The sequence below is a fragment of the Myotis yumanensis genome, unplaced genomic scaffold (assembly GCF_028538775.1).
Source record: "Myotis yumanensis isolate MYYU_CA2020_CCGP unplaced genomic scaffold, mMyoYum1.0.hap1 SCAF_18, whole genome shotgun sequence".
Lineage (NCBI taxonomy): Eukaryota > Metazoa > Chordata > Mammalia > Chiroptera > Vespertilionidae > Myotis > Myotis yumanensis.
The window spans coordinates 38,169,452-38,187,728 of NW_027223769.1; the positions used below are offsets into that span (position 1 = coordinate 38,169,452).

Sequence of the window (18,277 nt, forward strand, 5' to 3'; positions counted from 1 at the left end):
TGGGGTTCCCAACTGTGGGACGCCTGGGGCGTGGGGAGCGGCAGTGTACCGTTTCCCGTCGCTTGCTCCATGGCGCGAGGAGGATCCTCAATTACCTCATGTTGCAATTCCGGAAGCTGACAGGCAGAGAGGGGCGGCGGCTCCCCCCAGGCACCCAGTGAGTCAGGGCTGAGCTGGAGCCCAGCCCCGAACGCCACCCTCTGCATCACCCACCCACTCATTCATTCATTCATTTGCGCAAGCGCTCATTCCTTCATGCACACAGCAACTGCCCAGCACCCACAGCCCATGGCAGGTACTGCTGTAGGGACAGACCGCCAACACGGAGCCCCGCCATCCGGGCGTGGGAGACCAGCAATGAAAAAAGCAAACACATAGGCAAACAATGCAGGTCCAGACAGAGGGGCCAGGGGCGGCCGCCAAGGGCGAGACAAGCACGCTGCACGCTGAAAATGAGAGCGAGTCGCGGAGGAAACAGGAGAGGGCATCGCGGCTGCAGGAGGTGCCAGGGGAGGGCTGGGCGTGTCTGAGGCCAGAAGGCAGTGCCCACACTGCTGAGTGTAAGTGATGCTCGCAGGGGGACCACACGCAGTGTGCAGGGGAGGGAGCCAGGCGCAGGAGGGGTCTGGATTACCCCGAATGCCGGGAGAAGCCACGAGGGCCCAGGCAGTTTGAATTCTAGAAGAGCCACCTGGACTCCAAGAGCTGGTCCCACCAGCTCTGTGCTCCTAGCCTCAGTTTCCCCATCTGTCAATGCCTAGCTCATAGGATAGGACAGCAAACACGAAGAAGGTTTGGGAGCCCTGGACGGTTTGGCTCAGTGGATAGAGCATCGGCCTGAGGACCAAAGGGACCCGGGTTTGATTCCGGTCAAGGATATGTACCTGGGTTGCAGACTCCTCCCCAGCCCCGGTCCCGGTCAGGGCTGGTGCAGGAGGCAACCAATCGATGTGTTTCTCTCACGCTGATGTTTCTCTCTGTCTCTCCCCCTTCCTTCCACTCTCCCTAAGAATCAATGGAAAAATATCCTCGGGTGAGGATTAAAAAAAAAAACAGAAAGAGCTTTGGGAGCTAAGGTTCGAAGGCCAGTGTTTGTGTGGGACTCGGGAGGAGAGCCAGGCCACTTCAAGGCTGTGGGCGGCGAGGCCCCGCTCGAACCCACAGGGGTTTCTGCTCCCCTGCCCGGCGCCCCACTAGCGCCTCCTCAGCAGCCAATGGGCTGGGGCGCCCGGGCAGGCCGCACAGCCTAGTTCCTGTTTTCAAACGGGGAACTTAGCAAAGTCACAGCCCGGAGCCCAAATGCAGAGCTGAAGGGGGCCCCATGACACCCCTCCCGGACCCCTGGATACACACGGGGCCAGAAGCCGCAGGTCAGAGGTCAGTGTCGGACCCCACGCTTGGTGCCCCTCTGCCCCCCGGGGGCCTGAGCCGGGCAGCCCGGGACCCACCCTCAGTACCTGTAGGGGGAAGGGTGGGCCCGAGAGGGGTGGGTGGCAGCCTCGGTGTGCCTTGGGACAGCCCAGGGAGCCGCTCCTCAACCCTCCGCGGCCTCAGTTCCTTCGGAAGTGCCAGGCGATTCTACAGTCCCTCTTGGACCTGGGGAATATGTGTTTCTCAAACGGTGGTGCCAGGGAACCCCTGCACCAGCCTCGTCCTGGGCGACTTGGGGAGTCCAGGGCCCACCCCCAGGCCTGCTACACTGGACTCTGGTGCTGGGAGCCAGGGAGTCTGCTTTCTCCAAGCCCCCAGCACCCCTCCCCCGAGGAGGCTGCGATGGCAGCGGGGACAGTTCCAGCAGCGTGCCCCACCTCTGTCCAGGCCACAGGAGCACAGGGTGCAGACCAGGCCTGGAGTCGGACAGGCCAGAGCTCAAGCCCAGCCCCACCCCGGGACCCACCCGCAGACCCAGGCCACCTGCACCCTTCGTGTTCTGAATCCCTGCTAATGTGTTCCTTGTCCCTTTTTCTAATCTGCCTTAGACGTTTACAATGCTGCTCCAACTTCTACCTTGATTAAGAGTTATTTCTCAATTAGTTCTCAAAGCATCTATTGCCTGTCAGATAATGAGAGGGACTGTTAGTGCGGGGCCGGGGGAGGGGGCGGCCAGGGGGGCCTGAGCGGATGCTGCCCATGGACACCAGCCTCAGGGAGTGGGTTCTGTTTGTATAAAGGAAACTGAGGCACAGAGAAGGCAAGGAACGTGCCAGGGACCCGGTGATCTCGTTCACTCAGCTCATTCACAGGGGTTACTGCATAAACCAGCGGTTCTCAACCTGTGGGTCGCGACCCCTTTGCGGGTCGAATGACCCTTTCACAGGGGTCGCCTAAGACCATCGGAAAACACATATATAATTGCATATTGTTTTTGTGAGTAATCACTATGCTTTCATTATATTCAATTTGTAACAATGAAAATACATCCTGCATATCAGATATTTACGTTAAGATTCATAACAGTAGCAACATTACAGTTATGAAGTAGCAACGAAAATAATTTTATGGTTGGGGGTCACCACAACATGAGGAGCTGTATTAAAGGGCCGCGGCATTGGGAAGGTTGAGAACCACTGGCATAAACCAAACCTGGGCACCCCGCTGCCTCCTGCTGCCTCCCTTCCCTGAGGGGACCCTGAAGGCAGGCAGGCTACCTTCTGTCCTACCTCAGGCCCTGCCCACCACCGACTGCTCTGAAGTCTCGGTTCCTTTACCATAAAGCGGAGGTCCCACGCTCCTCCCGCCCCAGATTCCCGCGGAGGGAGGGAGCGGGTGCTGCGGGCAGAGACTCAGCCAGGGCCTCACACGCTCCCCAGCCATGGGACCTTGGGCCAACCCGCCTCTGTTCCCGGGAGTCCCGACAGGTTTGGGGGGCACTGAATAAGACAGTGGGTGTGAGAACCTGGGGGACTGGGAAGTGGGGAAGAAGTGGTCGGGGGCCCTGGCCGGTGTGGCTCAGTTGGTTGGAGAGTCGTCCTGGGCACCAAAGGGTTGCAGGTTCGATTCCCGGTCAGGGCACAGGCCCGGGTTGCGGGCTCCATCCCCAGTAGGGGGCGTGCAGGAGGCAGCCAATCAGTGATTCTCTCTCATCATCGATGTTTCTCTCTCTCTCCCTCTCCCTTCCTCTCTGAAATCAATAAAAATATATTGAAAAAAAATAAATAAAATAAGAAATTCAGAGCAACAGGTAACATGAGGATCCTAACAAGAAGGAAGGACAGCTCTGCCTTGGGCCCTGGTTTGGCATCCGGTAGTGGGCAGACAGCTGGATGGGCAGCGGAGGCCCAGCAGGGGGGACCATGAGACGGGTCCTTGGCCTCCCAGGACCCACCAGGGCCCCACCCCGAGTGGCTCTCACTGTTCTCTCCTGTCCCCCTTGCAGCCCGGAGCATGGCAAGTGCCCCGCACCCCGGGAGCCCCGGGTGGGCAGGACTCCTGTCCCCGAGCGCAGCAGAGGCCAGGCAGGAAGCGCCCGCCGGCCCTGGCCTCCCGCCTCCAGGACCTGAAGGGGACTCGGGTGAGCGGAGGCACGGGGCGTGGTCGGGGGAACGGAGGTGGGAAGACGTTGAAACACACATGTGGGTACCTCAGCAGAAGCCAGGAGACAGCAGGGCACCTCCCTTAGCTCGGCTCATCCTGCAGGGGACACGGAGCCGGGCCGCAGGGGCCCACCTGCAGGCCGGAGTGAGCCCGCGACACACGACACACGTTGCATTTTGCAACCAGAGCCGCCTGGGGAGGAGGGGCCACTTCAGGTTGTCCGTCTGGGGCAGGATGGGTTCAGCCAGGTGGGGCCCAGGGTCCAGCTGATGCCCGGCTCGCCCTGTTCTTGGTCAGATGGGGGCGGGGGAGTCACAGCTCTTCTGGGAACCCCATGTCCCATCCAGGCAGACCCAGGCACCCCCCCCCCCCCAGGCCTGGCCCCCATGTGCACGGGCCTGGTCCAAGGCCTCGGGGTGCCGTTCTTGCAGACGCGGCCGGCAGCCCGAGCGCCCACTCCGGCATGACCACGCGGGAGCTGCAGGAGTACTGGCGGGGCGAGAAGGGCAGCTGGAAGCCCGTGAAGCTGCTCTTCGAGATCGCCTCGGCCCGCATCGAGGAGGAGAAGCTGTCTAGGTTTGTGGTAAGCACCGGGGCCGGGGCTGCGGGCCTCGGCTCCCCAGCCTGGAAGGGCTCACACACACTCACCCGCAGTTCTGCTGGGGGAGATGCCGGGGAACAGGGCCAACGAGCAAGATGGCGCGCTGGGCACTGTGCCAGCTGCGTGCGGCCCGGAGGCCTGTGAGCCACGGCCCCCAATCCCCACGAGGAACGAGCCCTCTGTCCCACGTGACCTGGGGTTGGGCATCTGTGTCCCTGCGCCGTGTTGCCACATCCCTGTATCAGTGACATTGTCACTTACCTAGGAGTTTCCTTTAAAATGGGTCACTTCTTGGAAAACACGAAATAGATGCATCTCTAGGAAAAAGCCTCCAATAGGAAAGCCAGGCCCCTGCCATAAAGAGAAGGCGATCGTGGCCGGGCCAGTGTGGCTCCGCGGACGGAGCATCGGCCTGAGCACTGGAAGGTCTCGGGTTTGATTCCCAGTCAAAGGCACGTGCGTGGGTTGCAGGTTCGATCAGGGCACAGACAGGAGGCAACCCGTTGATGTGTCTCTCTCACATCGATGTTTCTCTCTCTCTCCCTCCTTCCCACTCTCTCTAAAAATCAATGGGAAAAATATCCTCCAGTGAGGATTTTTAAAAAAAGTTCCTGGTGGGACAGCTCTGGTGGGGGGAGCTGAGGTCCCAGTGGGCGTCAGCCTGTGTTGGGGGAGACATTACTGACCGCGGAAGGGCCTCACCTTTGGGGCAGCTCCTCCGAGCACCTGCGAAGGCACCCAATCGACATGGATGTTTCTCTCTGTCTTTCCCTCTCTTTTCCACTCTCTCTAAAACAGTGGTTCTCAACCTTTCTAATGCCTCGACCCTTTCATACAGTTCCTCATGTTGTGGTGACCCCAACCATAAAATTATTTTCGTTGCTACTTCACCACTGTAATGTTGCTACTGTTATGAATCGTAACATAAATATCTGATATGCAGGATGTATTTTCATTGTTACAAATTGAACATAATGAAAGCATAGCGATTGATCACAAAAACAATATGTAATTCTATATGTGTTTTCTGATGGTCTTAGGCGACCCCTGTGAAAGGGTCGTTCTACCCGCAAAGGGGTCGCGACCCACAGGTTGAGAACCGCTGCTCTAAAAGATCAATGGAAAAATATCCTCAGGTTGAAGAAGAACTTTTTTTTTTTTTAAAAAAAAGCGCATTTTCAGGGTGTGCTTTAAATCCCAATCATCATTCTTCCCGTCGCCAGGCTCGCTCTGGCAGTGCAAACCCTCCTTGGGATGCGCTCCGAGGCCATCTCCTCTCTCTCTCTCTCTCTCTCTCCACCCCCCTTCCCCCCAGATGTACCAAATCGTGGTCATCCAGACCGGCAGCTTCGACAGCACCAAGGCCGTCCTGGAGCGGCGCTACTCCGACTTCGAGACGCTGCAGCGCGGCCTGGCGCGGGCGTTCCCGGAGGAGATCGAGGACGTGGCCTTCCCCAAGAAGCACCTGCTGGGGAACCTGGCGCCCGGGCTGATCGCGGCGCGCACGCGGGCCTTCCGCGACTACCTGCGCCAGCTGCACGCCATCCGCTGCGTGCGCCGCTCCCGCGAGTTCATCGACTTCCTGACGCGGCCCGAGCTGCGCGAGGCCTTCGGCTGCCTGCGCGCCGGCCAGTACGTGCGGGCGCTGGAGCTGCTGGGCCGCGTGCTGCCGCTGCAGGAGAAGCTCACCGGCCACTGCCCGGCCGCCGTGGTGCCCGCCCTGTGCGCCGCGCTCGTGTGCCACCGCGAGCTCGAGCGCCCCCTGGAGGCCTTCGCGGCGGGCGAGCGGGCGCTGGAGCGGCTGCGGGCGCGGGAGGGCCACCGCTACTACGCGCCGCTGCTGGACGCCATGGTGCGCCTGGCCTACGCGCTGGGCAAGGACTTCGTGTCGCTGCAGGAGCGGCTGGAGGCCAGCCAGCTGCGCAAGCCCGGCCCGCGGGGCCTCACCCTCAAGGAGCTGGCCGTCCGCGAGTATCTGAGCTGAGCCGCGAGCTGCAGACCTGGGATCGCCATGGCTCTGCGGGCTGCTGGGGCGCCTCTTGGATGGAATAGCCACGTGGGGCCACTTGTCGTCCTCCACTCCCCAGCTGTGTCCAGCTGAGCCCCCCTTCCCCCTCCGGAGTCCTTGGAGCCTCTGCTGTGTCCTGTGTCCCTTAGATGCCAGGCTCACTTGATCTCAAAACCACAAACCCAGCCCCGGCGGCGTGGCTCAGTGGTTGAATGTCAACCTGTGAACCCGGGAGGTTAGGGTTCGATTCCCAGTCAGGGCACATGCCCAGGGTTGCAGGCTTGATCCCCAGTAGGGGGCGTGCAGGAGGCAGCCAATCCATGATTCTTTCTCATCATGGATGTTTCTGTCTCTCCCTCTCCCTTCCTCTCTGTAATCAATAAAAATATATTTTTTAAAAAGAAAGAATGCCCAACAGGGGTTGGGGAGGGGGGTTAGTAGAGGATTCGGGCAGCCAGCTGGGCGAGCTAAGAGTTGGCCCCGGATGTCAGGGTACGCGTGGCATCAGCCCACTGGGTGCAGAGGGACAACGAACGAGGGACACATGAGTCTAATGGGGCACCGGTGGGGATGGGGAATCTTCTAGAATCTGCACTGCAGGTTTGGGGTCTGGATACACACCCCCTGGCCAAAGTTCTTCCACAGGGAGGTCTTGGCAAAGTGGGGGGTTGGGGGGGAGGCTGGGGCCAGGCACCTGGCACCGTGAGAGCTGACCCTCTCCCAAGGAAGTCAGCCTCGGACCAGGCCAGTGGAGAGGGGGAAGCCAGATTCGGGGGTCGTGTGCACCTCAAAATCACACATATCCGGTGCATGTGTGCGGTAGAGAGAGGTTTTTAAAAAACCTAATAAGGGGGTGGAGGGGACCTACAAAAGCATATCAGGGAGCTCCCCATCAGGACCCCTAAGGCGGGGCTGGCTCCCACTTTGTGCGCAGGGAATGGACTCACCCAGGTTTCCTAAAGGGGCTGCCCACCTGCCTCTCCTGCTGGCACTCGGTGCCGCCCTCCCAGGTGTTTGGCAGCGGTGGCCCGTCGGTCTCCGGGGCTTCTGGCCACAGTCTTCCTCCCTCACAGGGGTCCGAGGGCCTGGAAGGACCCACAAGGGCCGTCTCCTCCTGGCAGCTCCTCCCGGCGGCTCCCTGCTGCTGGAGAAGTCAAGGACCCACGCACTTCTTAGGTCCTGGAACAAGTCCTTCCGCTCCTCGTGCCTCCTCCTCCAGGGAGCCTTCCGCATGGCCCACCACAACGCCGGGCCTGGGATCAGAACCATCAGCCTCTCCGGGAGCTGGTCAGCAATGCCCAATGTCAGGCCCCACCCGACCCACTGAGTTAGAATCTGCAGGTGACAAGCTCCCGCCCCTTCTTCACAAGTGATTCCTGTCTGCGCACGTGCAAGCAGGAGGCCCTCGATGTAGGCAAGTTAACGTGACGCGGAGGTGCCTGAGGAGCAGCAGCTGCTCGGCCTGTCTTCGCCCTGTCTTCCTGCCTCCCAGGCCCGCCCCCCCCCCCCCCACACACACCTAGGCTCCGCCCACACACTTGGGCCCCTCCCACACACCTAAGCCCCTCCTACACACATAGGCTTCTCCCACACACTTAGGTCCCTCCCACACACCTAGGCTCCGCCCACACACTTAGGCCCCTCCCACACACCTAAGCCCCTCCCATAAACATAGGCTCCTCCCACACATATAGGCCCCTCCCACACACCTAAGCCCCTCCCATAAACATAGGCTCCTCCCACACACCTGCCCCACCCCAGGGCCAGGAACCTGCAGCTGGTAGCCCAGGCCAGCTCTTAGCTCGCCCAGCTGACAAAGCCACTCTGGGCCCTCTCCCCAGGGGCTGGGGGGTCCTTCAGACAGCAGCCTCCTCCAGCAGCCTCTCCCTCCTGCCCTGTGCCCCCGGGGTGGGGGGGGTTAGACATGCCCTGAGACCTGTGCCTGGGACGCCTCCCCCAAGCCACAGTGGGAAACGGCATGTCAGTGGCCACCTCTGTGCTGGGTGCCCAGGGCTCCCCTCGCCACTGCCCTTCCAGCTCTGCTTGGGAGGAGTCCTTGTCCCATTTAACAGGCAGGACACAGACACCCAGAGAGGTTAAGTGACTTGCCCGAGGTCACACAGCCAACAATGAGCAGAGCAGGAGAGTCAGGGAGCCGAGGAGAGGGCTGGGATGTCCTTGGCCCTCTCACCCTGAGGCACCCTTTGCAATGGTTCTCAACCTGTGGGTCACGACCCCTTTGGCGGTCGAACGACCCTTTCACAGGGGTCGCCTAAGACCATCCTGCATATCAGATATTTACATTATGATTCATAACAGTAGCAACATTTCCGTTATGAAGTAGCAACGAAAATAATTTTATAGTTGGGGGTAAAAATATGAGGAACTGTATTTAAAGGGCCAGAAGGTTGAGAACCACTGCTTTAAGGTCTCTTCACTTGTGTCTGTTTACAGGTGGGGAAACTGAGGCTTGGAGAGGGGACTCCCTCAAGGTCACATAGACAGGGCAGCTCCAGGACAGAGTGGGGTGTCCACATCACAGCGATGTGACCCGCAGTGGAGCAGACACAATAATCCCTCAGCCAAGTGGTCAGGGAGGGCTTCTCGGAGGAGGAGGTATAGAGGGAGCCACCGGGGAAGCTAAGGAGGCGGCCACGGCAGCCTGGGGAGGGGAGAACTGTAGGCAGAGGGGAAGCAGAAAGGCACTGTTGAGGCAGGAACCGCTTCCATCCCTGGGGACCCAGGACAGGGCCCAGAAAGGAGGCAGCCCCTACCCTGGCTGAGCCCGCTGAGAGGAAGGTTCCAGGTGCCAAGAGAGAGACGCCTAACAAGTCACATCTGTGCCTCCTCCAGTAAGAAGCTCAAAGTGAACCCACTGGTGGGGCGGGGATTGGGGGGGGGGAGGCTGAGTTCAGGGCACACAGACCCTTTAGTGTCAGGAGACAGAAAGCCGGTTAACCTGACGAGGGAGCAGACCAGCTTGAAGCCTTGTCACCCAGTCCCTCTTCCTCACTTTCACTTTCTCTGTGTCACTTCTGCTTTCCGGGCGGGCCGTCTCTCTCCTCCTGGTGACAAGATGGCCGCAGCAGCTCTGGGCTCACATGCTCCCTTCTCTGCAACCCCAGAGGCCCCCTCGGTGAAGCTTTCCTCTGGAGGGGATGCAGGGAGCACCCACAAGTCCTTTCCTGGGCAGGGCAGCCCCCCGCCCCACAGCGCAGCAGCCGGGATCAGCTTGCCCAGCCTACAACAGGAACAGGTCGCACACGGCTTTGTAACCTGCTCTGTGGATGTAATAGACTTTCTTAGAGCAGTTTTCGGTTCACAGCAGAATTAAGGAACAGGTGCAGAGGTTTCCCATTGACCCCCGCCCCCCCCACACACACACACGCATAACCTCCCCCATTAGCAACATCCCCGCCCGAGGGGTTCCATTTGATGAAACTACACTGGCACATGATCAGCCAGAGCCCGCAGTTTACACGGGGAGTCATCTTAGAGTTAGATAAATGTCTCCACCATTAACGTGTATCCAAGTATGAAAAAGTACAGTGTGGTTACATTGTATCAGCCTGTCGTCAGCGTGTCCCTGCAACATAGTATCCTTCCCTGCTATGGCTATTGGTTTCATTGTATCCTTTTGGTTTCATGGCCCCGGTTGGGTCAACCGGCTTGTAATGTTCCCGTTTCCTTATTTCAAGCAACCAAGCAGCAAACGCCATGGCTTATTGTGCATTTCCTCGTTCCTGGTGAGTTTCACAGGCTGACTGGTCATTTCCATTGCCCTTAAGGCAACAAAGATGTTTCTTTTCCCCTTTGCATCTGACGCTGCTGGAGGGAGGCGGCATCTAGGAGGACCTGTTCCTCAAGTTTGAATAGCGACCGGCAGAGGGCGCTGCCGCCCTGGAGGCTCCGCGGGCGGGCGGTGCGGAGCGGAGCGAGGGAATGAAACAGCGGGGACCCAGCCTTCCCCGAAAGAGAAAAGAAGACTTTGAAAAGCCGTTCAAAGCGGTTGGAAATAACGCTAGAAGTTGGAAAGCTTTGCTGGGAAGGCGCGGATGCTTCGCTGTCCCCTGAACCTCCCCCACTCCGCCACTGCCAGTGTTGGCTGGGGTCCCCGGCGACCAGGACTTGGGGTTCAGGACCTCCCCGCCTGGGTGTCTGCTCCCCCACCCTCTGCCCCGCAGCCCAGAGGCCCCAGGGGCGGAAGGAGGCCTCCGCAATGCCACCCCCCTTCGCCTCCCCGGCGATCAGAGAGGAGCCGGTGAAACCCGCGACTCCCAACAAAATAGGGCGCATAAAAATAGTCCAGGGGGCACGCAGCCTCCCCTGTGTGACCCGCTGGCTCCCAAGGGGGGAGGGGTGGGGGAGGGGGGCTTGCTTAAACCTCCCTCCTTATGGGGAGGGTTGTTTTTCCAACAGGAGGGTGCTGGGTGCCCAGAGCACCACCGCATCGCTCTCCTCCCCAGACCTCCCTCCCCCCACCTCCCAGCTTCTGAGGACCCAGATGGTGCGGGGGAGGGGACCCCCATCCATCTGCCCACTGGAGGGGGGAGGGGACGGGACTCCTGGCCGCACACCTGGACTAGTCTTCACCTTCCCACACCTGAGCCCCCTGCAGACTGCGGGTGAAGCGCGGGTTGGAAGAGGGAGAGGGGAGCGGGAGGGAAAGAAGGGAGCAGTCCCCCTTGCTCGTTAGAGCGCCAATTGGTACATCCACTTGGGAGAAGCGCGCGGCCACCCTCTCCTGAAGCCGGACATGGGGGACTCTAGGAGGGCCCGGCACGCCCGCTCCTAGGAAGGTGCCCCACAGAGACGGGCGGACCTCACCCCACCGCCCCGACTAGAATCTCGGAGCAGGACCACGTCCAACAACAGCCCCCAACGGGGAACAACCCCAAGGCCCACCGACCAGGAGACGGATAAGCACGGGGTGGAGTAGCCGCCGGGGGAATAGTATACAGCCCTGAAAACGGCCTATGCTATGCAGCGTGAAGGGATGAATCCCACACGCTGGGGGGAGTGAAAGCGGCCACACTGTGGTCCAGCCGCCCCGAGGAAGCAGGTTGTTTTGTATCTATATACATTTTGGATTTTTAACCATTAAAAATGTTTTTACAGATTTTTTTTTATCTTAAAATTTATATTTTTATTGATTTCAGAGAGGAAGGGAGAGGGAGAGAGAGCTAGAAACATCCATGATGAGAGAGAACCATGGATCAGCTGCCTCCTGCAGGCCCCACACTGGGGATGGAGCCCACAACCCGGGCACGTGCACTGGCCGGGAATCGAGCCTCGACGTCCTGGTTCACAGGTTGCTGCTCACCCACTGAGCCACGGGCTGGGCCACTAGGTCACTCTTATTGGCAAATCCAACCTCCTGCCCTGCCCACTCCCCGCCCCTGCCCAGCCCCCTTGGTCTCAGAACCACCCATGCGGGGCCTTGTCACCCGGAAGAGTGGCTGGCAGGGTGGGGTCGTGGGCAGTTGACCTCTGTGGCTGGACAGGCCCTCTCCCTGAAGGGTTCGTGCGCGCTGGAATTTGCGATGCTTTCCGAACAGCCTCCCCACATTTTTATCTGCCCCCCGCCCCCCCACCTCATGAATTATACCCACAGCCTGTCCTGGTGCCGGACAATGAAAGGCCCTCAGCAAAGCACTGCTGCTTGTCCCACAGCACCCCCTGGGGCAGGCGGGCCCTGGGCCCTGCCTCCCCCAAATCGCTTCTGAGGGTCAAAAGGGGAGATTGGAGGCGGGGTGGGGTGAGGCGGGGGGCAGGAGGCAAGGCTACAGGACCTGCTGGCCATTCAGCTTCAACAGCCCCGATTCCTGAGACTCAAGGTCTGGGCTGCGACTTCCCCCCCAGGAACCCCCGCCCCCCAAGCCCCTTGGGGACGCCTCCCCAACCTCAGGGCTCCTTGGCCCATTTAAAGCCGAGCTGCAGGCGGCCCCTGAGCCGCCCTCAGACAAGCAAGCCGGGAGCCTGGAAACCAGGGTTTTGCTTTGAAAGCGGCAGCGGTCGGCCTCCCCGCCTGGCGCTGGGCAGATGCTCACAGGCTGCGTTTTAATACTCTCTCTCCTCGTGCTGTGATCAAAGGCCTTGCGTGTTCCCCTGATGGGTGACAAGAGACGTCGGAGAGACTAATGAGAGAGTGTGGCTGCCCCCCTTCCCTCCTCCGGGGGCGGGAGGACCCCAGGCGTCCTGGGCTGGGTGGCCTTTAGGATCTGGGCGGGGAGGGTGCAGAGATAAGGGTAGAGGCTGCAGGCAGGAGTGGGGGGGGGGGGGCTGGGCGGGCAGGCTGATCATTCGGTGCCAGGAGCCACCATGGGTTGGGTGGGCCTCCCAGCATGCACTTCCCCTTCTTCTGGCAGAGGCCCCGGTTTCACTTTAGGGTGCCCACCCTTCCTCTACCCTCATCTGGGTCAGGGGTGCTGACTCCAGCCCCAGGTGTGGGCTGTGTGTGGGACTCAGACCTGGCAGAGTGGAGTCGGGGACTCTCCCGGCCGCAGCAATGGGCTGCAAGGTGGGCGGGAGCCCATCAGAACCACCGAAACGCAATCCTGGGCACCGACTGGGGCAGCCAGGGACCTGGCAGAGAGGGACTGAGGGACTAGAGCCCAAAGTGGGGGGAGAAAGGGACAGACGCAGAGTCCGGTGACCTGGAGCTCCTGGATCAAAACCGTACCTGAAGGTGGCAGCAACGAACTCCCTTTTCTGGCTTAGCATACAGAGTTGAGGCTTTTCTCTCATCAGGACAAAACATGGCCGTGCGGTGACCACGTCTTATCCTTTCCCGTCTCCTTCTCCCTGCCTGGGGTGGCTCCTCAGGGTTCTCCTCCGTCTCTTCCGCCTTCTATAAGAAGGAGGGGGTCTGAGCCTGGCTGGTGTGGCTCAGTGGTTGAGCGTCAACCTATTGAACCAGGAGGTCAGGGTTCGATTCCCGGGTTTCGGGCTCCATCCCCAGTGTGGGGCGTGCAGGAGGCAGCTGATCCATGATTCTCTGTCATCATTGATGTTTCTCTCCCTCTCCCCCTGTCCCTTCCTCTCTGAAATCAATACAAATATATTTTTAATTTTTTTTTTTTTAAAGGGGCTCTGAGAGCCCTCCTCCCAGCCACAGCCCAGGTCAGCAGGCCTGGCCGAGATCCCCTGAAGACAACAGGCCAGGCGTCCAGGCTCCGGCTCCGGCTCCGGTCCTTCCAGAAGGGCCAGCCCCGGGGAGAGGCCGGGTCAGCCCCCAGCCCCTCCCCAACGGCCGAGCAGACATAGATGTGGTTGCAGTTCCCCCACGGGACCGCGAGGCCACCTCTGCCTCCAGGGGAAACCTGACCGCCAGGCCCAGGCGCTGATTGCAACCAGGAGGGGGTTTAATCAGCGGAGCCACATGCGAGTGGAGCGGAGATGAAAGGACCAGCGATAAGCATCGTCTCCGAAGGGATGTCGCCAAGGGAGAGCACCAGGGAGGACACCTTTCATCCTCCCGCAGCCCCTGCCACGCTCCCTCCGGCCCGCACCAGGCAGGGGTGTCACTGTGTTTGAGGTGGCCCCGCGCCCACGCCCCGCACAACTTCTAAAAATACAACGGATGCCTATTAATGATCCTTTCCCAGCCAGCCCAGCGAGGCTTCACTCGCCTAATCGCCTCTTCTGTGTTATCAGGAATCGTCTTCTTCCCTAAGCCCTGCATCCGAAGCCACCGGCCCGCCCCCGGCAAGGGGCACCTGACTCAGGGCTGCCTGCTCCTGGCCAATCCAGCCCCCCAACCCCCTCCCCCTGCCAGCCCACGAGACAGGAAGCCTCCTCGGGCCTCCGGAGCGTTCCACGTTCCATGGGGTGTCTGAGGGGCAAGGGGCCGGGGATGGTGGTGGATGCTGCCATCCACAGAAGCTGGTCTGGGAGGGCCCAGGTCAGATGGAACTGGATCTAATCAGTGTGTGTGTGTTGGGGGGGGGGGGGGGGGGGGAGGAGACTGGGTCACCTCCCTACCTCCCCTTCCCGTCTGAACCTTCCGCTGCAGGCACGAACATAGGGAAGAGACAGAGCTGGTTGACCCTCCATGCCGTTCATTCATTTATTCATTCATTCCATCATTAATTCATTCAGCCATTCATCATTCAATCATTCATTCATTCCATCATTCATTCATTTAACAGGCACATATTGAGTGTTGACTGTGTCCCTGCCCTCCAGGAGCTCACAGGCTACTTGCTGGTGGGGGAGCAGGGGAGGCAGAAAAGCTCAGGGGGCCGGTGACCAGGTAGCAGAGGCAGAACGCAGGGCTCCTGCCCAGCTGCCTCCCCACCTAGCATGCCTCCCGCCTGCCAGGATCATGCCTGAGTCCCCAGACCTCCGGGCTCCACCCAGCCCTCAGCCCCCTAGGGCCTCGCTCGGATGGACCAGGTCCTGGGCCGACAGGGCCTTGGCGGGCTCAGAAGTGTCCCCTGTGTCCATTTGTCTGTCTTCCCCTTTAAGGGCGAGGGCTCCGAGAAGGAGGGGACCGTGTCCCCAGGGCTGACCCACAGCCTGGCCTGACCTTCGGGGCCCCGGTCCCAGCCCCCACTCCCGCCTCCTGGCCTCCTCCTCCCCGCCCGTGCATTTCCTATTTCATAAAAATCAATGTCCGTCCGGTTGTGTCGCGCACATAAAAGACATGGCATCAATTAGCCTCCTTTGTCTCTCTCCCCTTCTCCCTTTTTCTTCCTCGTCTTTTTTGGAAACCTCTTTGTTCGGGAAAATCTCCTATTTCAGCAATTTGCATTATCCACACACTCAGCTTTGAAGTCCTAAGTTATGGTAAGAAAAGGACCCACTTATCTGCCCATAAAAAATGTTCAAAGCTTATAAATTCCCTGAAACAGATGTACATTATCATTGGATTTGCCTTTCTTTGGGCTGGAGCAGGCCTCCTAGAGCCCGGCCGCCCGGCCCCCCGCCCCGCCCCCTGAGCATCTTGTCTCTCTGCCTGAAGCCCGCTCCCCACTGGGCCCGCCCGGCTTCAAAGGCCCCGGGCTGTCTGTGGGAAGCGGAGCCCCAAGTGGGAACACAGGGCCTTTTCAATCCCCCGCGTTTCAGTCAATATCGTGCCCGCCTCCTTCTCCTCTCCTGGCATTTCCGATTCTGGGAGGAAATCGAGGCCTGGTTCTCTCTGCCTTTGTCCTCTCGCTCCTCCCAGCTTCACTGCCTGCCTCCCCCCACTTCCCGCTAATTCAGCAGCGGGGAAGGTATTGCTGATCCCCGGGGTCCTGAGCAGTTTTATGGGCAGGAATGTCATCAGCAACTTCTACCCGACAGGCCACCCCTGGGCGCCCGCTCGCCGGGCCACTGCTGCCAGCCCCTCCTCCACTCAGTGGCCAGGCGGTCCCGTCCTGTCCCGCCCGCCCTGTGGACCCTCCAACTTCTTGATGTTTCCCCCAGAGTGATGCACAGACTCTCCCCTGCCCCCCCCCGCGCCCCCCCCACTCCCGCCCAGGCTCTGCTCACCTGGGCTCCCCCGCCTTGCTGTCCGCGCTCGGCCTCACTGGCGTCCGATTGGTCAGTTCATCCAATGGCCCGCCCACCTCCCACCTCAGGGCCTTTGCACCTGCTGCTTCCTCTCGCTTTTCACCTGGCTAGTTCCTCCTCATCCCCAGAAGTGGTCACAGTTGGTAACCATGTAATTTTTGTGTGACAGCTGCCCTCCCTCCCCCCCCCGCCCCCCCCCCCCCGCCCACACACACACACTGGGCTGAAAGCTGTGAAGGCAGGTAGGGAGGGGGTCTGTTTTGTTTAGTGCTGAGCATGGTTCCTGACACATAGCAGTTGATCAGTAAATATTTGAAAGGGCGGATGGACAGAGGGGTCTGGAGATGGACAGAGGGGTCTGGGGGAGGGGTCCCAGCCCACGAAGCACATCTCGGGGTCCCTTTCCTTCCCGAGCGTGGACAGGTCTCCCAGGAGCCGTTATGAGTGCCGGCGCCTGGCAGGAATGGCACTTGGGACGCAGGCAGCCTCCACCCCCTGCCCCGTGAGGAAGCCCCCCTCCAGCCTGTAATGATCTGACATCTAAACGCGGAGAAAGGGGGGTGTGGGCGCTAAAGAAACTGCTCCCCGCTGTTTCCTTTGCCAAAACGTGTGATTGGCATGGCTGGGTGGGGAGTGCACGCACCCCAGGCCCCCAGGAGGTGACAGTGGGCCATGGCAGCTGCAGGCCTCACCTGAACACCCGGGCCACCTCGGTGCCCAGTGGCAGGTCAGCAGAAACGAGGCATCCGGGCACCAGCGAGTGCTTGTGTGCAGGTGGGCGAGGCAGGGGTCCTGTCTCCCCGACAACTGCTCAGGCCTCGACTCCATGAGCTGGTGCTCAAAACTGGGGGCCAGGCCCAGGCTCTAGAACGGGGTGGGAGGGGTGGGGGTGTCAGGGGTTGATTTGCAAACAAGACAAAGCCTCCCCACCCCAGCCTGCAGGGAAATGGCTCAGAGCCTCCCCAAGGAGCACTGTGGACTGCTGTAGTCCCCCCTCCATTTCTCTCTCTTCTTCCTTCAACTTCTAATCCCGTGTACAGCTTCCAGGGGTCATCAACGACAGAATCCAAACGGAAGTCATGTGCTCTTGAACTCTGTGGACGGGGCTCCTGCTGGTGGGCACCGAGGCAAGCCAGGCACAGGGCCCTGCCCCGCCCAGGGGGAGCCCCACGTGCCTGCAGGGAGGGGTGGGGCCGCCTCCCTAAATCCCAGCAGCTGTTGGAGAGAAGGGGCCTGAGTTGCACGGCCCACCCCGGGGAGCCAGGTCTCCAAAGACGTGAGGTCACAGAGACCAGGCCCGAGCACGAACGCTATGCTCCCGCTCGGGTAAAAATAAAGGCGCGGGCCTGGCCGGGGGATTAGGCGGGGGCTGCCATGTTTTCCTCCTTAAAAATAGATCTGAAATAAACATTGCCAAAGGCCCGCTCTTGTAAAGCCCGGGGGAGGTCCGAGTCGCTGTGACACAACGTTTTCTGCTCCACATCGGGTTAGAAATGTTTTTAAAATGAACAATAGTGGGGGTGAGGGGGAGATGAGTAGGCGGAGAGTATTTAGTGAAAATATTCTGTATGATATTATAATGATGGATACACGTCACTACCCATGGAATTTCCAACAAACACCGGCAGTGAGCCCCAAGGCAAACTGTGGATTTGGATGATTATGATGTGTCCATGTAGGTTCATTCTTGGTAAAAAAAAAAAAAAAAAAAAAAAAAAAAAAAAGCCACTCTGGCCCTAGCCAGTTTGGCTCAGTGGGTAGAGCACCGGCCTGTGGACTGAAGGGTTCGATTCTGGTCAAGAGCACAGGCCCAGGTTGCAGGCTCGATCCCCAGTGGGGGGCATGCGGGAGGCAGCCAATCGGTGACTCCCTCTCATCATTGATGTTTCTCTCTCTCTCTCCTTCTCCCTTCCCCTCTGAAATCAGTAAGAATATATATTTTTAAAAGGTACCGCTCCGGTGAGTGATGTTGACAGTGGGGGAGACGGTGCATGAGTGGGAGGAGCGGGGATATCAGGACTCTGTACCTTCCTCTCCATTTTGTTACAAACCTAAATCGGCTCGGGGGAAAAAAAATAAAGTCTTTTAAAAAAGTTAACAGACTTTAAATGGGGAGCTATCGTCTGTAGATGCATTTATTCTTGTAAATAGTGGCAGCGAACACTTCTACGTGCTCCCAAGGCTCAGCCACAGTGTTGGCTCAGTGAATTCTCACTGCAACTCTGTGGGGTAAGTCGTTTCTGATCCCCTTCCCTAAAGGGGAAACTGAGGCTCAAGGGGCACAGAATCCCAAGTGAATCCAGGCGGCCTGGCCCCCGAGTCTGTGCTCCCCGCCACCAGGCCACGCGGGGCGGCCCTGGAAGGTGCCGGGAAGGGAGTCAGAGATGCCGAAAGCAAGTCCTTTTCACGGCACAGCTTTTTGGACCCTTTGGTCTTTTATCTGTGTGTGCCACTATTTCTCAAAGTGATTTTTAAATAAATCCCAGTGACCAAGAAATAGACGCCTGACAGCCGTGGGGCTGGGGCGGGCAGCATGGGACCTCCTCGCAGAGGCTGAAGAGCTGCCCCATGGCCACCAGGCCACAGAGAGGCTCCCTGCCTGGACCCCGGCCCTGGTTCGTTGCCATGGTTGCAGC

General features: G+C 59.7%; 1 protein-coding gene across 1 annotated transcript; it reads left to right on the top strand.

Moving 5' to 3' along the window:
• Positions 1–1,271: 1,271 nt before the first annotated feature.
• Positions 1,272–6,513, top strand: SNX20 (sorting nexin 20). Its single transcript, XM_070397941.1, has 4 exons — positions 1,272–1,377; positions 3,377–3,511; positions 3,966–4,117; positions 5,451–6,513. The coding sequence occupies exons 2-4, from the start codon at positions 3,385–3,387 to the stop codon at positions 6,117–6,119; spliced, it is 948 nt and encodes a 315-aa protein (XP_070254042.1). The 5' UTR covers positions 1,272–1,377; positions 3,377–3,384; the 3' UTR covers positions 6,120–6,513.
• Positions 6,514–18,277: the final 11,764 nt, after the last annotated feature.

Bases quoted from the DNA above. Each gene is read 5' to 3' on its own strand.
- SNX20 (XM_070397941.1), top strand. From the start codon at position 3,385: ATGGCAAGTGCCCCGCACCCCGGGAGCCCCGGGTGGGCAGGACTCCTG. The intron at 3,512-3,965 runs GTGAGCGGAGGC...CCGTTCTTGCAG, and splicing joins AGGACCTGAAGGGGACTCGG to ACGCGGCCGGCAGCCCGAGC. The intron at 4,118-5,450 runs GTAAGCACCGGG...CCTTCCCCCCAG, and splicing joins AGAAGCTGTCTAGGTTTGTG to ATGTACCAAATCGTGGTCAT.